At 36.1% G+C, this 19,179-nt stretch overlaps 2 protein-coding genes and 1 long non-coding RNA gene across 5 annotated transcripts; all 3 read left to right on the top strand.

The window, feature by feature from the left end:
- Nucleotides 1–2,186: 2,186 nt before the first annotated feature.
- Nucleotides 2,187–3,941, top strand: fam110c (family with sequence similarity 110 member C). The gene has a single exon (XM_032586256.1). The coding sequence runs from the start codon at nucleotides 2,512–2,514 to the stop codon at nucleotides 3,529–3,531; it is 1,020 nt and encodes a 339-aa protein (XP_032442147.1). The 5' UTR covers nucleotides 2,187–2,511; the 3' UTR covers nucleotides 3,532–3,941.
- Nucleotides 3,942–6,901: 2,960 nt separating this feature from the next.
- fbxo25 (F-box protein 25) lies at nucleotides 6,902–18,973 on the top strand. 3 transcript variants are annotated; one of them, XM_032585626.1, is made up of 11 exons: nucleotides 6,902–7,009; nucleotides 8,307–8,490; nucleotides 12,136–12,239; nucleotides 12,930–12,979; nucleotides 13,103–13,195; nucleotides 13,296–13,389; nucleotides 14,277–14,461; nucleotides 14,629–14,811; nucleotides 15,128–15,271; nucleotides 16,981–17,007; nucleotides 18,124–18,973. In XM_032585626.1, the coding sequence occupies exons 2-11, from the start codon at nucleotides 8,363–8,365 to the stop codon at nucleotides 18,211–18,213; spliced, it is 1,098 nt and encodes a 365-aa protein (XP_032441517.1). In that variant the 5' UTR covers nucleotides 6,902–7,009; nucleotides 8,307–8,362; the 3' UTR covers nucleotides 18,214–18,973. The 3 variants fall into 3 exon arrangements, with proteins under 3 accessions (XP_032441517.1, XP_032441518.1, XP_032441519.1); XM_032585627.1 differs by having other exon boundaries at nucleotides 14,632–14,811; XM_032585628.1 differs by lacking the exon at nucleotides 16,981–17,007.
- On the top strand, nucleotides 17,014–17,947 carry LOC116734311 (uncharacterized). The gene is made up of 2 exons (XR_004342205.1): nucleotides 17,014–17,791; nucleotides 17,886–17,947. It is a non-coding gene; the product is annotated as an uncharacterized LOC116734311 (long non-coding RNA).
- Nucleotides 18,974–19,179: the final 206 nt, after the last annotated feature.

Below are 19,179 nucleotides of genomic sequence, written 5' to 3' on the forward strand. Positions count from 1 at the left end.
ACTTTCAAAATGTCTCAAAAGAAAAGACGGATTCAGAGTAGATAGTCAAATGCAGTCACGGCCCAAAACCAAAACGAAATTAAAGCAGAAAATTGCAGTTTAAGTTTACTTGAATCAAGTTTCTTAGAATGTGTCAAAGAGCACGTAGGCATTCAAAGCAGAGGGGGCAAGCAAAAACAGGATTCAAGCGAGGTCAGAAAACAGGCAGAATAGAAACAGAGGGAGAGCAGAGGCTGTCAACAAATACCTGGCCTATATGCTCACAGGTAAACCTGATGATATCACTGGCTATCAACAGGTTTAACTTTACCAAGACAAGTGGTGTTTTTTCACAACAGCAACTACTTTCCTATACAAGTCAAACTAGATACATAGACATTTTATTGCCTTAGATATGGTCTCCTCTCGGAAGCATTTGTTTCCCTCCTCCCACACAGTTCCTCATTTTTACTCGGCCTGTGCTGGGGAAAGGTAAAATGCCATTAAAAAGACTGATTAGGAACATTGATATAGGTGTGCTGGGAGTTATGACAGATCAGATGACTCATCTGGTAGAAAATGCAGGGAAGGGGGGAGTGGAAGAAAAATCAGAACAATTACCTTCAACAGGAGAATTGGCTCATATTCAAAAATAACACATATAATCAACACTGTATGCCTAATAAACAATACAAATTTTTAGTTTTGCTAATAGTTTCTTATTTTTAACTTTGTGCTACCTGTTAGTACTGTCACTACAAAGTGTTGTTTCTTTTCAACAGCATTTAATAATCATATTATACCCATTTACCTTTCCAACAGGTTTCCATGTTTATAATGTTACAACCACATATTTTAATGTGTTTTGTTAGGATTTTATGCCAATTGTGCAGAATTCTGAAGTTGATAGATATGGATGTGATGTTTATTCTTTGTATTCCAATTAAACCTAGGAAAGTATGGTGTGCATTTGTATTAAATGCCCTTAAACCACTATTTTAGAGAAGCAGAACCAGTAGCAAGGTTTTCCAACAATAAACATCAGCAGACTGGAAATGTGATTGCTTTTGCCTTGAACAATAGCTCAAACAAGCCAAATTGGGCAGAAAACATCTGTAAGGAACAAGTTTCTTTTAAAACGTGTCCTGTCCCCCAGTGTGGCTCTCAGAATTGTTGTCTAAGTGCCAAAATGAATCTCAACAGATTTACTTTCACAACTGGAGCTCTATGGTTTTCACTTCACTTGGTAAATATATGAGAAACATTGTTAGAAATTGTATTGGGTTTATTTAAAATGTAAAGGACATACAGATTGAAAAGAAAGGGGACAAAAGCTTAAAGAAAAAGGAAATAAAATTAGAAGAAAGAAAAGCTGGAGTACTAGCACTACTTAATACAAAATGTATAGTGGTAACCTCAGTCAATCAGAAAATACCTAAATCACCTGTGGGAGTATCTATGTGTATGAGAGGAAGAGAGGATGCTTGTGTATATAAGGTTCTCTGTACGAAAGTTCAATAGAAGGTGTGAGGAGCCACAAACCCGCCCCTGGGACACAAGGCAGACATGGGGAAGATGGGAGCCCCAGGTCTCCAAAGGCCAATGAGGTTTTAGGCCCATTTTACCACATTCATATGCATTGCAGCACATCTTCCTTAAAATTGGCAACTTCTACATGTTGCAGTAAAGCAACATGGTACTCCAATTTCTGCTCGCTAATCCTCCATTACTCAATCATTAATACATCAGGCTATTTACCTCTGAATTAGCTTGATGTTAATCAGGCTAATTAACATCAGGCTAATACCTGGGGACTAAGTATTATTGAAAACTTAGTTCCCAGGTGAATGAATTACTTTGATGACTTTAAACCATAAAAGTAACAAAAAAATAACTTTTGAAAAATGTAAAGGAGCAAATACTTTTTTGCAGCACTGTGGGTCACAAATAGCCACAAAATGTTCTTCCTGGTATTGCACAATGATGTGTTAATAAGGCTCCAGTCACCAGTCACTGCACTCTACCTTCCTTTATTCCTTGCATTACTCATCACATCCCCAAGTTTTTGCACAACATTTACCAGCGATGATGAACGTTTTTTTTTTTTTTTGATGAGTCAGTTTTCCATGTAAATACCCCAATAAGAACTGATAAAAGAAGCTTGGATCAGGTGAAAACTGGTTTTCTGAGTGTTTAGGAAGGTTTATATTGTATGTTGAGCAACAAGTTAAAAGACCCGCATTTCCATTGCAAGCGGAGGTGGGGAAAAACGTCTGCAGGGGTTTCAGCTTTCATTATTCTAAGTATCAGGTGTACTTTGAACAGGCTTGTGTTTGGCTAAAACTACTCCTGCGCAGGATGGGTGGGGTGAAGGGATGTGTGTTTGAGCATACAAGGTGAAGTCTCCTGTTGGGATTCATGCTCAGGCAAAGAGCGGGCTTGAATGGAATCCTGTCGCTGTGACTCTGTACGGTATACTCAGGGATATTTGACTCTTTGGAAATAACAATTTGGAAAACTTGTGAGTATACAATGGAGACAAGTAGTGACACTTCAAAAATTCTTGGAAAGGGTCCGGAATACCTTCGGAAGCAAATGGAACTGGAGAGTGAGACAAAGGGACGTATGAGTGCCGTGGAGAGGCTTGCTGCGAGTAAACCAAAGTACGTCAAAAGTCAGCAAGTGGTCAACTCTACCCAGGAGCCAGTGATCAGTCTTGGTTCAGCATCTGTGAGTAGCACCGGGTCTTCAAGCCAAAGCATAAACCGCAATGGAAATCTTGTTTCTGAGAGTACCTCATCATTGTATAAAGATGTTCCACAACTCTGTTTACCGGGACAACTACATCGGCCCACTGTCAAAAAAAGACCAGACTCTGTTCTGCTTTACAGACAGAAATGTGACTTACTTCAAGGATCAGCACTCAAGAACCGAAGGCACCCCATAACTAGAAAGCTGCCACTCAGTTCTGGGAATAAGCATGTTTCTATGCTTCTGGCTGCTGACAGGAAATGTGATCATGAAGGCAGCAAGGAAAAAATCAGCACACCTGAGGGAAAAGCAAAGGAATGTAGCATCGGTGTAGTTATTTCTCAGTCGGAGAACAAATCTAATGGAGCAACAGAGGACGACAGCGAAAAGCCAACAGCTGGTGGTCTCCTTGTAGTTCCTGAGATTGAGAGGAGGACTGGCAAGGGAGTGAGCCGTTCCCACTCAGATATCAGCTCCAGATACTCTAAAAGCTTTGCAGACTTTGATGCATTTTTCAAGTACTGCGGCCTGGACGGTGAGGTGATTGAGACCTTGGGGAGGGAGAACTTCTCGGCTCGCTCTGATGAGATTGTGATAAACATTCGGAGCGTCAGCATCTCCACATCCGATGATGGCTTCTCAAGGGATAGCGGTGACAGCGATGGGCTTCTTCAGAACGAGCTGCACAAAAAAATACAGCAAGGCACATCGGTAATTGAGCGCAATGCGCGTATCATCAAATGGCTGTACAGCTGCAAAAACGCTTCGGATGCCGGAAAGAAGTTACGGGACCTTGACTGAATGTTACATAAAAGTTACAGATTTTTTGGTGGAGACCAAAATGATTGTGACTGACCTCCAGTTCTTGCATTCCTGACAGTAAATATCACCAACTGATGGATTCAAGATTGTGGGAATGTGTGTTGCTGCCATGTTGTCCAAAATTGTATCTTGAGCACAATGTGACTGAGATATATTAAAACATATAATGAGTTGGAGATGTTGTTGTACAAACTTTTTTTGTGTCATGAGATTAATTCAACTGACAATTTTGCAAACTATAGCTATATTCAACAGTTGTGAAAATGCCTTTATCATATCAGAAGGAGGAATTGAGCTATGGAAAAGTGTAGGGCTAAAAGTCCACACTCAGCTGTAATTACCCTGTATCTTGTCATAATCTTCTAATAAACGACATTATATATTTAAAATATGTGTGAAGTTTTGACAAACTGTAGTGCATACCCTCAAATGGAATTTCATTCTAACAATCATACATTTTAGTATTACATTTGAAGCATTGCTATGTCATTTATCATGGAAACTATTTCTATTTTTTTCCACCAATGTTTTAAAAAACTAATGGTATTGGGAATTGGTATGAGTAATTACATGAAGATGAAAGGCTTTTTGGATTTGAGGTTTTTGCTGGAAACATCTAAGCATAATGTTCATAATTTGTGGATTTTCAGATTACCTCAAGCATGAAAGGGGACTCAAATAACAGTTTACGTAGTGTACCTTTAAGGTTCATGGTCTGACGAGTGCATTCCTCATTTTTTCTCAGATGAAAGGTATGCAGTCAATCCTGCACACACACAGACAAAAGAAAGACAAATAATGTCAGTCTGTAAGACAGGCTGCTGTCTTACATCTCACTTAGGTAGCAGCAATTAAACAATGTAATTTAATTTGAGTCTGAGAAAGTGAAAAACAAAACAGGAAAGAAGTGATAATTTCCTTAGACAAGCTGTCAGCTGGACCCTTAAGATCTGGGTGAGAAGAATGTGGCTGGTAATCTGATGGGCTTATGTCCAGTGACCCGTTGAAACTGTATCTCTACTTACCTCCCAGTCTTCGCCTGCTTTGTCTCTTCAAAACACACCCTAACCACCATTTTCTGTATCCTTTCCAAGTTTGCTCCAGCTTGTTTGACCCTCAGAGAGTGTAATTGAAGATGAAAAAAAACAGAACAGATTGACTAGGGGCTCAAGCAACATTAATCCACAGTTTTTTCCATTAATTTGGAAAGTTATGACACTAATATTTCATGGACATGAAAATATGTTCTAACTACTTCACAGTTGTAGAAATATATTTCACTAACTTGAAAGCTATGCCATAACAAATCACTTCCTGCCATCTCTACTTGTCAGCTGCCAGGTCTTAAAGTTGGTTGAAAAACCGATCCATTAATACCTTAGTGGCATTATGATTTTTACCACAGCTTGACTTTAATATGACCTTAATCCTTCCTCAAATCAAAGTTAAACTACCATTCCATAATCTTTTTATCCAGAATGTGTAACATTCAAACAAAGCAATTACCTACTTACTTCCCAACTAGTGTGCTACATGTGATTTAAAAAATCCATTAATGACACAATAGAATAATCAACCTTGTTGGTGACAGCAAGTGTCTTGTCTGTTTTGTAAAAATTAGCAAAACTAACTTTAGGTTTGTGTTTGTGTTTATTTGCTATTTAAACAAAATAAAAATTTCATATCTTTGAAATATAGTTGAGATCCTGATCATTTTTATCATATGTGGCAACCAGCTACAAATGATTAAAATTCAAAAGGAGGGCTAGTCTACCTTAATATAATTAAAGAATGGTTTTATGAACTCTATTTACATCTGTATGAACATGAATTTTTTTAAATTTAGATCGCAGAACAAAATTTTCTCTATATAAATATATACAAAAGTAGAGCTAGAAATGGTGAGGGAGAATCATCAGTAAAGATGCTTGATTGTAGCGGAAGTATCTCTAAACATACAGTATCTGTTAAAGTCTAAATAAAATATGAAATAAACAGTGGATTACAATCTTCCTGAACTGGCCTGCAATTTTCCAATTGAATCTGACAAGACCCTAACAATAAAAACCATCCTTTTACCATAATACTGCTGCTCCCTTGTTTCAATACATGGGGTGATGTGCGATAATTCTTTTTTTTTCACACATAAGAGAATGGTCCAAAATGTTGTTCTGGTCTCACCGAGAGAGAAGACCTCTTCCTCATAGCTGCTTTGTCTTCTATATTACTTTTTAAAAAGTTTAAGTGGGATTTTTTACATCTTTCTACTTGTCACTCTTCCATGACGGCTGATTTCTGGAGTGGAAAATAAACAGCTGGGGCTTTTTATTTAAGGCTGTGGGGTTGCAGATCTTACAGCCTTAACATGGGTTTCTGTGCTACTTTTCTGATTTATGCTCTCTGTCAGTTTAGGATGAGTGCCATGTCTTGGTAAGATTAGAGCTGTCCTGTTATGTTTTCATTTTCAGATTATTGATTGAACTCTGCTTTGTCATGTGTTCAAGTTTTATTGCCTGAACCTTCTTTGAAGCTCTCTACAATGTTATCCTTGTCCTGATAGTTGAACTCTTCATGATGTTGTTTATTTACTGATGTTCTCTAATTCATTTCTGAGGCCTTCGTGAAACTATTTAAAAGGAGAAATTTTACATAGGTGGACTAGTTTACTTGTTAGGTACTTTCAGATGGCAGTTGGTTTAGCTGTGTTTTGCTTTTTAGGATGTATGTTAGAGTAAAAGAAAGTAAAAATACAAGAACACCAAGTGGTTTCTTTTTTTCAATGTTCTTTCCTCATCATTTACAAATAAATTACCAATAAAATACATTCAAGTCTGCGTTGTAACATGAGATGATGAAGCCAGAGGGAAGGGATTTTTTATGCAATGCATATCTGTGATTCTGAAGCCATACTGTCTTTTAATTACATGTGTAAAAATGCATAAAAAGGTGACAAACATTCACTATGATTAATAAGAACTTAAAAATATAGTAACGACCTATATTTGATAAATGGGACATGCACATTAGTAGAATTAAACCACAAAATAAAATGGAAAATATTGGAGTTCTAATGCACATTAAAGCTTTAAAACGTTGCACAGATGTTGCCTAACCACATTACGCACTTAGTTGTCCGATTGTCCTGTTCCCATCCCCCATCTGCAAAATAAAAACAGAAGTACATGTGCGCAGTCCTCAGTCACGTGTAGGAGAAAAGCCCCAGCAAAACACACGGGATTAAAAAAAGGCAATGATTGGCACCGCAGATTAGCCAATCAGATGCGTTGCTCCGGGTAGCAACAGTGTAAATTCGAACATATTGTCCAATAAGAAAGCAGAGGGGGCGTGAACGAATTCTAGGGTTCCACACTGTATTTACTTCCGTCAATATTTCCAGCACAGCAAGAAGGAAAGCTGAGAGAGAAAACGACCACAAAGGAACTCCTCGGATATTAAGGTTTGTTCGGTATTTTAGAAACACACAGCTGAAGAATTTCGCTATATAGATATTTTATTTTATATCCTCTCGGTATATGCACGTTAAACCGAGTGACAACTGGCTTTCTTCTTGTTTTTTAACGTTAAGGGTTGCAGCGGCGGAGGATACCATGCAAAGGCAGAACGCCGAAAAAAAATGCGTCATAAACATGTTTATGTGAGATTTTGAAAACGTCTACTTAATCACATTCCCAGTGTTGAACCTGAAAACCCTAGAGAATAAGCTCATTATTTAAATGTTTTACAATCCAATTGCGCCCCTTGTTATGTGGCTTAGTGTTCTTACAGCCTTAAAAGTGGGCATAGATGTAAAGAGTTGCTGCTTCCCCTTTATGCAGGTATTCTAAATATTAGACTTGGTGCATATATAAAAAAGTTTCTTCTGGAAATTTTCATGTGTTTTAAATATAAACAAACAATATTCATTAATAAATATTATTTTATTTAGTTTATTAGATGCCCAGTTGAATTCTGTCCATGAAACGAGTGACTGAATATATTGACATACAAAAGTGCCAAGTACATTTTTCCTCTGCCAGATCTTCATTTTGCATTCTGAAATTATTGTAGCAACTTTGTGATTTTTTTTCACTTCAAACCTCAATTTATTTTGTTGGTACTTTATTTGATAAACCAACATAATTGTTGGACTGATTCATGTATTGAATCATATATTTTGAAAAAAAGAACGTGAAAGTGTGACAAGCCCCTTTTTCAATGTTTTTGTTGAGAAAAATATATGTGTAAATGACCGCATCCAAAAAGGAGAAGACAGTTAAACAAGTGATGGAGGAATACAACAGTTCGAATACAAATTTTTATGATACATGAATGTTTTGGCCTTCTTGTAAAAGGTTATGTTTGGGAGAAAACTAACACTGCATACTTTCATCAACACACTGTCCACACAGTGCAGCATAGTGATGGGTGTATTATGCTGTCAGGAGGAATTTGTTCACATGGTGTAGTCTCAATAGAAAACCAGTGAATTTCTGAAAGTGTTGGTCTTTGACATACAATCCCAATAAATTACATTTAACCTTATGTTTATAAGAAATGTGAAGAAGATAAACAGGTACGAATAGGTCTTAAATGTTCTGTAAATACAAATACGGTAACACAATCTTTAATTGAATATTTAGAATAATATTCTAATATTTAGAATATTAGAATCTTTTAGGTAGAATAAATATTCTACCTAAAAGATTTATTTTTAGGCATCCAAAAATAAATTTTGTTACTGATTAACCCTTTAGGTGTTCGTCGTGGCTTCAAATCTTCTCGGCTCACAGTCCGGCCTTCCCCAGTTAATATGCCTTTCTTGGGCAAAGACTGGAGGTCGCCTGGATGGAGCTGGACAAAGACAGACCATGGGTGGAAGAGGATTGTTTTCTTTGGTCATGAGCTGGAGGATAACAACAAAGATATAGACCTAAAAGAGTAAGTTCATAAATTGTTTGTCTTTGTGACCTGCCCTATTTTTGCTTTTATACTAACATGTCAATGTTAGTATAAAAGTATATAATGCCCCACATTTGACTTATTTAATTTCCTAATTAAATTAAATAGTTTTTTTATCTTTTTCTAGTTTGCATAAATTACGAACTTAGTATTTGATCATACCCTGAAAGCCACTTCACATTTTAATGGGCATCATTACGATCCTAACAGAAATTGTTTTTCATCTAGAGATGAACCTATAAATCAATGCTTTGAAATATTTTTTTGTTTTTGGGTATGTGGAGTTTTACTGTTGAATTCAAAACAGAGTAGCAAAGTGTAGCTTTGATCCTACATTTCAATAGATCTGACATGAAGTAGACTCTCCTCAACTGACTGACTGCCAGTGCTCTCTTTAAATTATAACGTCTACAAAATCTAGAGGTAAAAGGATAAATTTTTCCATCGTGAAAGTAAAACAAGAGGAGAGCAGACAGGAAATTAATGGAGATTGAACAGATACAGCGACGTTATGTTTTGATTACATGGTCAGTGTCTCCAACCCTCAGACGACCACCCAGGTTTAGTTTTCTATCCGATGTGGTTTCATTACAGATGTGCATTGATTTTGCTCCATTTTATTGCTTATGTTTATGTCTAATCTATCTGTTCTCCTTAATATTATACTGTAAAAATAAACAAATGAGATCTGTTTTAGAATTGTATTTTTTTTAAAAGAAAAAGAAAAACAGAGTTTAATAACACCAGAGAATTATCTTAGACGAGTAGTGAATTTATCCTCCTAGAGTGAGATCCAAAATAAATGCTAAATTAAGGTTTTTAGCATATTATTGCTGTTGTTTTTTGCACAGTACTGTGTAACCCTAGCTAAGTAAACTCCCACATCCAAGTTTGAGAAATCTACATGATCAAGGAGAAATTAATTTATACAAACAGTAACAACATTGACACAAAGAATGTAATGATAAACTTAGTTATATTTTAGTTACATTAGATGCTTATTAACACAATTACTCAATCGGTTAATCATAGGAGATCTGAGGATTTAGGCATCTAGACATAGTGAAGATGGCTTGAAGAAGTTAAAGCCAACCAGGGTTGGTTTGACCAAACATTCTTGCATACTGAGTATAATAGTCTATTGAGTCCAAGCATTAATTGAAATATCATATATTGAATTTGCAGTGACAACTGATACTTGATGTAATGTGCAGCCCTTTTGTGTTTTTGTAGAATAGTTTATTCAGGTTGGTTTGAGCATTTTATTCCTCACAGTAACTGTAGCTGTACAACTGCTATCGGCTTACGCCACCAGCTTCTGTGAGGCACCAAGAATGGGATATCTGGATCATATATTGCTATACACAATGTCTTTACAATAGCTGACATCACAGTACCAGTTTCACTAACCCGCAACAGAAACGACGCACGTCTCCCAGGAATCCCAGCATCAGCTGGTGACATTTCACTCCGGTCACAGTCTTTCCTTTTGTATTGATTGGCCAGCTAACAGTGACTCACAGCTCTGTATCTTAAGACAATAACTAATGACATCACTCTTCAGACTGGCTGCTCTCCAATCCCAGTCCTCTCTGGTAACAAATGACATCATGCTACAAAAATACAGTGATTGTTGTGTGGTTGAGTTCAGAAAGAATGAGTAAAATAAATCTGCCACTTATTAAATAATACAACATTGATATTTAAACCTTCATTTTTTTAGTAGTGTTTAAAAGAAACAGGCAGCAAATGCAACAATAATGAAGCCATCAACGAATGTCTGCTGTTGTGTTGCAAAACTTACTGAATCCAATCAGTTCAGTTTTCTTAGAAGAGTTTCACCAACTGGTAGTATAAACTGAACTAGACTGCAACATTTTATAAGTAGAGTCAATTGGAAAGTGTGTAACTGACTTTGTTTCTGTCTGTATGATTAGATTGAATTGGTTATTTCTGCATACAGGTTGGATGTGTTTTATAAAGCTTCTTGAGATTACATTTGTTATAACTTTGTGCAATCTGAAGGAACTCAATTAAATTTAAGATGTTGGCTTTCAAAACATGGATATGTTTGGTTCAAATTGATGTAAGATCAGTACTAAACACCTTGTGGCACAGGACTTCTTTTACATGCCTGAAAGTCTGGGATGAAATACAAAAGATCAGTCCATCCAAGGTCTTCCCACATTAAGAGTGGCTGGTGTCTATGTCCAGTAGTCTTTGAGGGAGAGGTGAGGGTACAGTCTGAACAAATGGCCAAATCATGACAAGTCATGGTGATGTCTCACCGTCAACCAGTTGTTAAAAAGATATGCACAATAATTTTATTGTGTTTGCAGGATTTCTAACCCATCAGAGTTAAAAGCAGTAGTGCCACCAACAGTTTTGATATAGTAGCAAAAACTGCAGTATGAGTTTTGTTTGGAGAGTTCCAGTTCCTGATACAGTGATGGTGTGAACTGAACATGTTAAGAAGGAAAATGTTCCGAGATTCTCATTCTGAGCAGTTCTACATCAAGAAGATTAAAAACCTGAAAACACGAGGACGATAGATTTCTTGAGAATAAATTAGTATTATTATAAGGGGAAGTTCTTCATTTAATTTCCATTTAGCATCAATGAAGTAATGTTACTTTGAGTGCAATTAGAGCAAAATAGTCCTTATAACAAAATACATATTTCCCTGTCCCAAAGGTCTGCTTGGATGCTATATTAAGGTAGGATATAATAGTTGAAGTGTCGTTTTCATGCTCTGCATAATTACATCATCTAACATTTGGCCAGCTGAATGGATGCTAACTTCCCTTAATGCTCTCATCAGGTGTATCTGTTTAGAGACTAAGATGCTAAAGCCCATATAGAGTGCTGTGGATGCTATGTATTTACCAGGAAAGTAAATTGTCTGGGAATTGCAATTTACATCAATTGTATTGTAGTTCAGTATTTTAAAGAAAATATTCAGCTCTAACTTATATTTAAATCCTCAAAATTTCTCTTTTTGTTTGTTTGTTTTTCTAATAGATTTATATTTGTTTAGTACATGTAAGATGTTTCCTGTTGGTGCTTTTCAAACGACAGCCGATGACAAATTAAGGTCAGCTCCCATAATGTTCAGATTCTTTTAAAAACAATGCAACTGCTTTAAAATGTGTGCCAAAAATAACAATAGTCAGCTAGATGTTTGATATTTCTGGCACAATAGATCTGTTAATGTTTGTAGCTTTTTAGTTGGCATGTTTTGCCTGCTGTCTGAGAAAAGACTGAGTCAGTCTCGTGTGTGTCTGCAGTGTCTCCTCTGTGGTGCAGACAGAATGACTCATTATCAGTTCCCTTTCTGATCTTTATGGCTTTTTATAGCTTGCATATATTCTGTGCTGTAAATCAATATTGCGAGAGTAGTTCAATGACACGCCTGTCTGTTGTGTTTTCGGCTTCAACTTCAACTGAGGCTATAAACTTATAATGTAGCAGAAGACACAACTGAAACCTTAAGCAAATTGCCAGAGGAAGCTGCTGCACATCAGAGTCTTCCCAGTGGTTTGTAATTACAGTGTTGTGGATCTTCTGGTCAAACCTGTATTCTCTTTTAACTCAATACAAAAACTGTTTCCTCTGTGTGAACAGGCTCTGCAGTGACAACAATGAGAATCTGTTTGTTGGAGAAGTGTGTGAGCTCGCCAACACCAAGAGGAAGAAGGAGTTGTACAATAATAACACCAAATCCCAGTGTGAGTTTCCGACACTGTGTGGACTTAGTGGGGAGTCTGTGGAATGAAAATTAAAGGTCTTGTGCATAAAGGTGCACAAAAGTAAGATTTGAATGCTGAATGCAGGACTAGCAGGTCATGGAATGACAAACATCCTGTACTTTTACAGGTCTCCCCATAGTTATCAGTACCCTGAGAAAAGATGTGTAAAGAGGATCAAATAAACTATTTTTTTCTTATAATAACGTAATCTCACACTAAAAAATATAAATGTAACTCTAAATGTAAGAACATATATTCGAGAGGTGAAATATTTCTGCCAAATCACAAGCAGGAACTCTGCTGGTAATATTTTTTACAACCCACCTTTTTCCAGTAGGTTGACACTTAGTCAATTATTTTTGTTTTGAAAAATGTTCTTTTATGGATTTTTTCAAATTAAATAAATATTCTCAAATGAAATGTTACTGTGTGCCAATATTAATATTTGTTGTTCCAGAACATCATTGCGAAGATCTGCCTCTCGCACGATGAAATAAACACAAGAAAATTACTAATAATGAGAGTAAATTAAAGTATTCTGAAATTCATTTAAGTAGCATGCGATACATTTTTTTAAACAAAAATCTATCATAGTTTCCCTTCAGAGGTTTTGATCTGCAGTGTAACAGGAAACAGGAAAACTGTTAACATTTATGTTTTCTGTCTTAGTTGTTTTTAGAGATAAATGGATCTACGTGCAGAAAGGAAGCACGAAAGAAGTGAGTTTTGAAACCTTTGAATTGCTACATTTTTGTGTTGGACCTTGCTCTTTGGGTATACAACCAATTAAGAATGTAATTTTCTCACCTTTGCTTTATGTTTTCTTTGTTCTTTGCCAACAGCGACATGGCTACTGCACACTCGGGGAGGCTCTCAACCGATTAGACTTTTCCAGTGCTATCCAAGATTTGAGAAGATTTAACTATGTTGCGAAGGTGCGCAATGACTATCACCTATAGTCAATCAGTGTTTTATTTCATGACCTGTACTGGTGTATTTTCTTACTCTTTAAATCTCTCCTTCCGTTTTCTGCAGCTTTTTCAGCTGATAGCCAGGTCTCAATTAACGTCTTTGAGTGGAGCTGCCCAAAAAAACTATTTCAATATACTGGAGAAGATTGTACGAAAAGGTAAGAGGACGAGACACTTATACTCAAGTATAGAAACACTTGCTATTTAAAACATAAAAACATCTGCTATTTGCTTTATATCTGCACTGCATTCAGAGCAGATTACACCAGAGACATGTTGATGTAAACATTCAGATTAATCCTAGTAGATGAGAGCAATGTGAAGCTAAATTTATGTCAGTTTTGGTTGCAGTTTTTGAGAAAGATTGCTGTTAACAAACATAACAGATGCAATAAAGTGATCCAATTTTAAATAAAGAACTCCGGGCCCTTACCATGGCAATTTTCTTCTAAAAACTTTAAGACCAACTGATTAACAGAATCATGCAGAAAAGCATTTTAATATAAATGTTAATTATTACTAAAGGATCACATTAAATCTTCAAAGTTTCTCTTAGAAATGAAAAATAAACAGCATTGGGACTTCATGACTAAGGGCTAAATATACACTGATAAAGACTTGAACATTAAGTCAAGTCTTTATCAGTGTATAAAGACATGGCATTCCCATGGCATTCTACTCCCAAAATCATTATTTTTAGACACAATGTAAGCATTTTATTTTGTTAGAAAAATTATTAGCAAAAATATAAGGAAAGACACACTGAGAAACAGGATGAAATCTACCTTGTGTGACATCCCTGATGTTGGCCCCTAAGGAGGGTGTTTTGTTCCCTTTTTATTTTTCTGCAGCAATTTTAGCAGACAAACTGCTCTTGTCTTTGAGATTGGGAAGATATTGGTCTTGTTTGTAATTTACATAATGTATGTGTGAAGTGTACAGCAATAGGTTGGTCAATAGTACAGTACCTTTTGAATGAATCATTTTATTTTATTTTCTTGGTAAGATTTATAGATGATTGTTTGTTTTTCAACGTTGGCTTTAGTCCTTGAGGACAACTATAATCCACGCCTTGTTAAGGAGCTTCTGCAGGACCTGAGCTCCACACTCCACAGTCTGACCATCCATTTTGGCAGGTGTGTCCTCGTGGGCAATGTGAACATCTGGTTGTGTCGCCTGGAGACCATTGTTAAATGGCAACAGGAGCTCAACAATATGCAGATCCCAAAGGTAAAAACTGAAAAGAAACATTTTATATTTAGTTACATCTGAGTTTTTCCAGGGCAGTCATTAGCCTACGGATTCCTTTGTAACTGTGTTGATTGTTTTTATAGTGCAAAGTAGATAAAGTTTTCAGTTCAAGTCTTTATCAGTTTTTGTGCTGATTGTTTCCATAGCAATTGTACACGGGAATGTCTTTCAACGACCTGCCGCTGCACATGCAGAACAAAATCCTCTGTAAGTTATCCGACGCCTGTGACATCATCAACCTGGGTCAGGCCACACCTATGTTGCACATCCTCAGTGAGAACAGGACGCTCTGGAAGAAACTCTGTCAGTTTCACTTCTCAGACAAACCGGTGAGGAAGTTACATGGTTATCTCACCCAATTTGAAGTTGGAATTTCACGTTTAATTGCTTGAACTACCGGTAGTTAAACGTTGCTGTGGTTTATAAAGCATGCAATTTACATGTTAGCCACTAGAGGGCAGTGCTGATAAAATTAAGCTTACTCTTTTAGCTGAAAAAACACTTCCTCTGAAAAAGAAGCACCACAGAAAGATTGGTGTTAATTATGAGTTGCTCCAGTTGTAATTCCACATTGATCTCCTGTGATATTAAATGTTTGCTCCATGCTTCATGTTCTGCTTATGGGCTTCCACTGCTCATACGCAGTTTTGTAGGAATTTGGGTCTAACCAGGAGTGACAATGTGGACTGGAAGCTGATGTACTTCACCTTGCAGAAGCACTACCCCATGAAGGAGCAGTACGGGGACACGTTGCACTTCTGCAAACACTGTAGCATCCTCTTCTGGAAGGTAAACAAGACAAGCAGCCCATCTTTATCTGCCTTATCTCAGGGATTGGGTTTTTAAAAAACGCTGAGTTGATGCTAAATTAAAACCAGAATGTTGCAGATAGCAAGTAATTTAAACTACATAACATGCTTTATTGCAATATAAAAGTATTTTAAAACTTTGAAAGACATTTTGTTGCTTTTTTTTGGCTCTTATTAAATACAATAGTGACATATTTCTAAATAACTTTAAAAAATGATTCATCGTTCATTTTGCCTATTTGCAAAATAGGCAAAATCTGTAAATCTTAAAATATTTTAGATGTACGTAATGTTTGTCACTGTTCTACTGCAAAGATAAAATAATAGTTTGCTTATATTACTGAAAACACACATAATAAATCAATTTGACCAGTCAAACTTTGTTTTAAGCATCATTAACTCAGTCCTCATCCCTTGTACCTTATGAAATGAAAACATAATGTTTTGCTTATTAGTTTTAAAAATTATCATTTCAGAGACTATATTTTAAGTAAATTTTCTCTTTTGACTATTGTTTTAGGATTTTTAATATTTGTTGACAAAAATTAAAACAGATGCTAAACAATTGAAATGACTGGTTTAAAACTAGACATTTTAATCATGCTATCATGATGGTTATTCTGTGTTTTATGCTTTTTGACAATACTTTAAACCAGGGGTCTCAAACTCCAGTCCTCGAGGGCCGCAGTCCTGCAACTTTTAGATGTGCCTCTGCTGCACCACACCTGAATAGAATAATTAGGTCATTAAGGCTCTGGAGAACCGATCTACACAAGGAGGAGGTCATTAAGTCATTTCATCCCAGTGTTTTCTACCGGTGGCACATCTAAAAACTGCAGGACTGCGGCCCTCGAGGCCTGGAGTTTGAGACCCCTGCTTTAAACACTACTTGAAACATAATGTATCAGAATAATTCAAGCTAGACAGTATATTGAGTCTGTTTATACTGCACAGATGGAATTGGTGCTCAAAATAAACTAAGTCTGTGGTGTTTAAAATACAGATTTTAAGTGTTTGTGAATCAAGTTTTTTTTTTTCTCAGCTTTTTACCAAAGGTCTTGGTCTTTTGTTTGCTCAAGATAAAACCGAGGTGAAAATCTGTACAACTGTTTGTTTTTCCTGGAAATTTCCAAAGGCTGACCTTCGGGTTCAAAAGTTCAAATATTTTATTTTCAAAAGTAGAAGAAAGAAATTCTGTGTTGCTTTTAACCATCCATAAAAATGTAGTTTTTGATGTTTGTGTGATGAAGTGAATCACAAACATCAGCACACGTGAGCACTGCTAATAATCCTAATCCTTGTTAGTCATTAGAGTGATTATTTTGTGAACTTGTGTTCTCACGTGTAGAAATATCTTATTTCCAAACAATTATTTTCGACCCCTTTGCCCCCAAGTTCAAGTGTTGAAATATTTTGTTTGTACTCTCTGAACTGATGGATTTGTTTTTCCTGCAGTTCGAGTGAAATTACTTGGGAAATATTTCTTGAATTTGCAGAAACATGCAGAACAGTACTTAGAAGGAACAATAACACTGAGTCGGAGCGTTTCCTTCTTTGGATCAGTTGTAACTTTCCTCATCATCTGCTCCCTGTATGGTTTAACTTCTTCCTTCTCTGCATCCTTTCCCTTGCTTGCCACCCTTCCTCCCTGCCTCTTCTCCTGGTTCCCCTTCTCCCTGACTCCTTAAGGATCGCCATGTGGCTTTGTTCCTCAAGGTACTCCGTGTCCCATCATGCCTTTTGTTGTGCCTGTTCTGTTCTCTGTCGATCATATCATGATTTATCTGTTTTCATGAGTGGAGCTTTTTTGCGTGATGTTCCAGGTTTCTCTTGATGCCATCTTGTTTTTCAGAAGTGTTTAGTAAACAGTGCCGTTCATTTTGCTGTGTTCTTACATTTTCACTTTACCAACTTGTTTTTGTTAGATCTCCGTTTAAAAAGGCTGTCAGCTGCCTTTGTATTATCTTTGTATAATCTAACATAAATACAAAGATAAATGTTTGTGTCTGCATGCCAATGTCCAATGTTGGTTTACGGTAACTAATTCTATCTCTACCACTGCATTTATTTAATTTATTCCTGAATACTATTCAATTACCTTCCAATCAAATTATATTTTAAGATATAAATGAAAACATGTTATCTCTGGAAAGTCTGACACCTTTTGTATTTTTGCACAAAATTATCTCTTTTTTTCTGCAGCAAAAACTAACAAGAGAATTTCTGAATATAATGCTGTTTTAAAAGATTATTTCATGTCCTTCAATAAATTGTAGGCTTTTGTACCCAACAATCAATACAGTAATGTAGGCTGGCCATTATTTGAATAATTTCCCCACCAGATCCAACTAATTTAGATGTGTTCAAGTGGCCTCTTAACTTATTTCAGGTGGTTTTGTGGTGAAGGTTGTAGGAAAGAAGTTTAGGATTTTTTAATATTTGTTGACAAAAAAAAAAAAACACTTCTAGAGTTTTTTACTGAAAACTCTAGAAGTTTTCAGTAAAAAGTTTTCTAGAGTTTTCTAAAACTCTAGAAGTAAAAACTTCTAGAGTTTTTACTGAACTCTAGAAGTTTTCAGTAAAAAGTTTTCTAGAGTTTTCTAAAACTCTAGAAGTAAAAACTTCTAGAAGTTTTAGTGCATTTTTAGAGTGCAGTGAAAAACATGAAGCGTACCCTCATGATTATGAAAAATGTTATTGATGCCTCTGTAAAAACTAATTAATTTTATACAACAGTTGAGTAGACCTATTTTTAGTGAATGTGTGAATTACGATTACCTTCTTTCCTGGTTACCTAGCCTTCTCACATTCTCCTTGTTGACTGTTCCTCAGGACTTTGGCCACCCGTGCACCGCCAATGATCCGGACAGCTGCCTGATGCCCATTTCTCCGCAGCACTTTATCGACCTCTTCAAATTTTAAACCTTCCACGTTGTTCTCCGACACAACGTCCATTACTCTCTTTGAGTGTGTTTTTTTTAAAACACCTCGTTGTTGTTTACCCAAATAAAGAAAGGGCTCAAGTTGTATGAAAATAAAACAAAAATTTCAACGCACAAGTATTTCCAAACATAGAAAGGATACAAGTGTGTGTTATTTTTTTGTTTGTTTGTTAGTTCAAAACCTTAAAATATATTTCATGTTTCAGCACAGGTGTTGGTTTCGAAGACAGAAAAAGGCTTCTCTCTATAGAGGGAATTACATTATGTAAATATATAAAAGGAAAAAAATATAATGAAGGAATTTCTTGTGTAAAACATGTTTCAGCCTGATGTTGGTAGCTTAATATTAATTGATTGGATGTGTAAAGATTTACAGAGCGCTAAAAGAAAAAAAAATATCTGGTATTTATTCAGTGAGGTGTAATTGCATCCTGATCCGTTTGTTTCTAGTGGCATTTTTATACAATAACAGCTCGTTTGTCATGTTTGACTCCGTTTACAAACCGTCTGTCCTTTGTTAGTCAATGTAAGCTGTGTTGAGTGTGCACGTTTTCTACCGCTGTTAGGCATCTCATGTGGCAAACCGAAAAATATAAATGACTGTTTTAAGAGGGAAAAGACTTTTGTAATTCTCTTCCAACTTTTGTAACTTCCCTTTACCAATCCATACTGTTGAAGGTACTGTTGTGATTTTTACAGTGTGGCAACTAGATATGAATTAAAGTTATTTCTAAAAACTGCTTGTTTTTCTATTTTTCCTTCTTTTGGTTAGGTTTGATGCAGATGTACTGAGGTTTTATAGTTCAGATTAATCTTTAATTGATTTTGACAAAAGCATACATGGCATGGACTGGTGATGGAAGTTGTGTGTACTTTTTTTACATGTGGAAAGCTAAAAAGGAAGGAAAGAACAGAGACACGAGGAATAACAGAAGGAGGTCATAAG

This window comes from Xiphophorus hellerii, chromosome 15 (genome assembly GCF_003331165.1).
Source record: "Xiphophorus hellerii strain 12219 chromosome 15, Xiphophorus_hellerii-4.1, whole genome shotgun sequence".
NCBI classification, from domain to species: domain Eukaryota; kingdom Metazoa; phylum Chordata; class Actinopteri; order Cyprinodontiformes; family Poeciliidae; genus Xiphophorus; species Xiphophorus hellerii.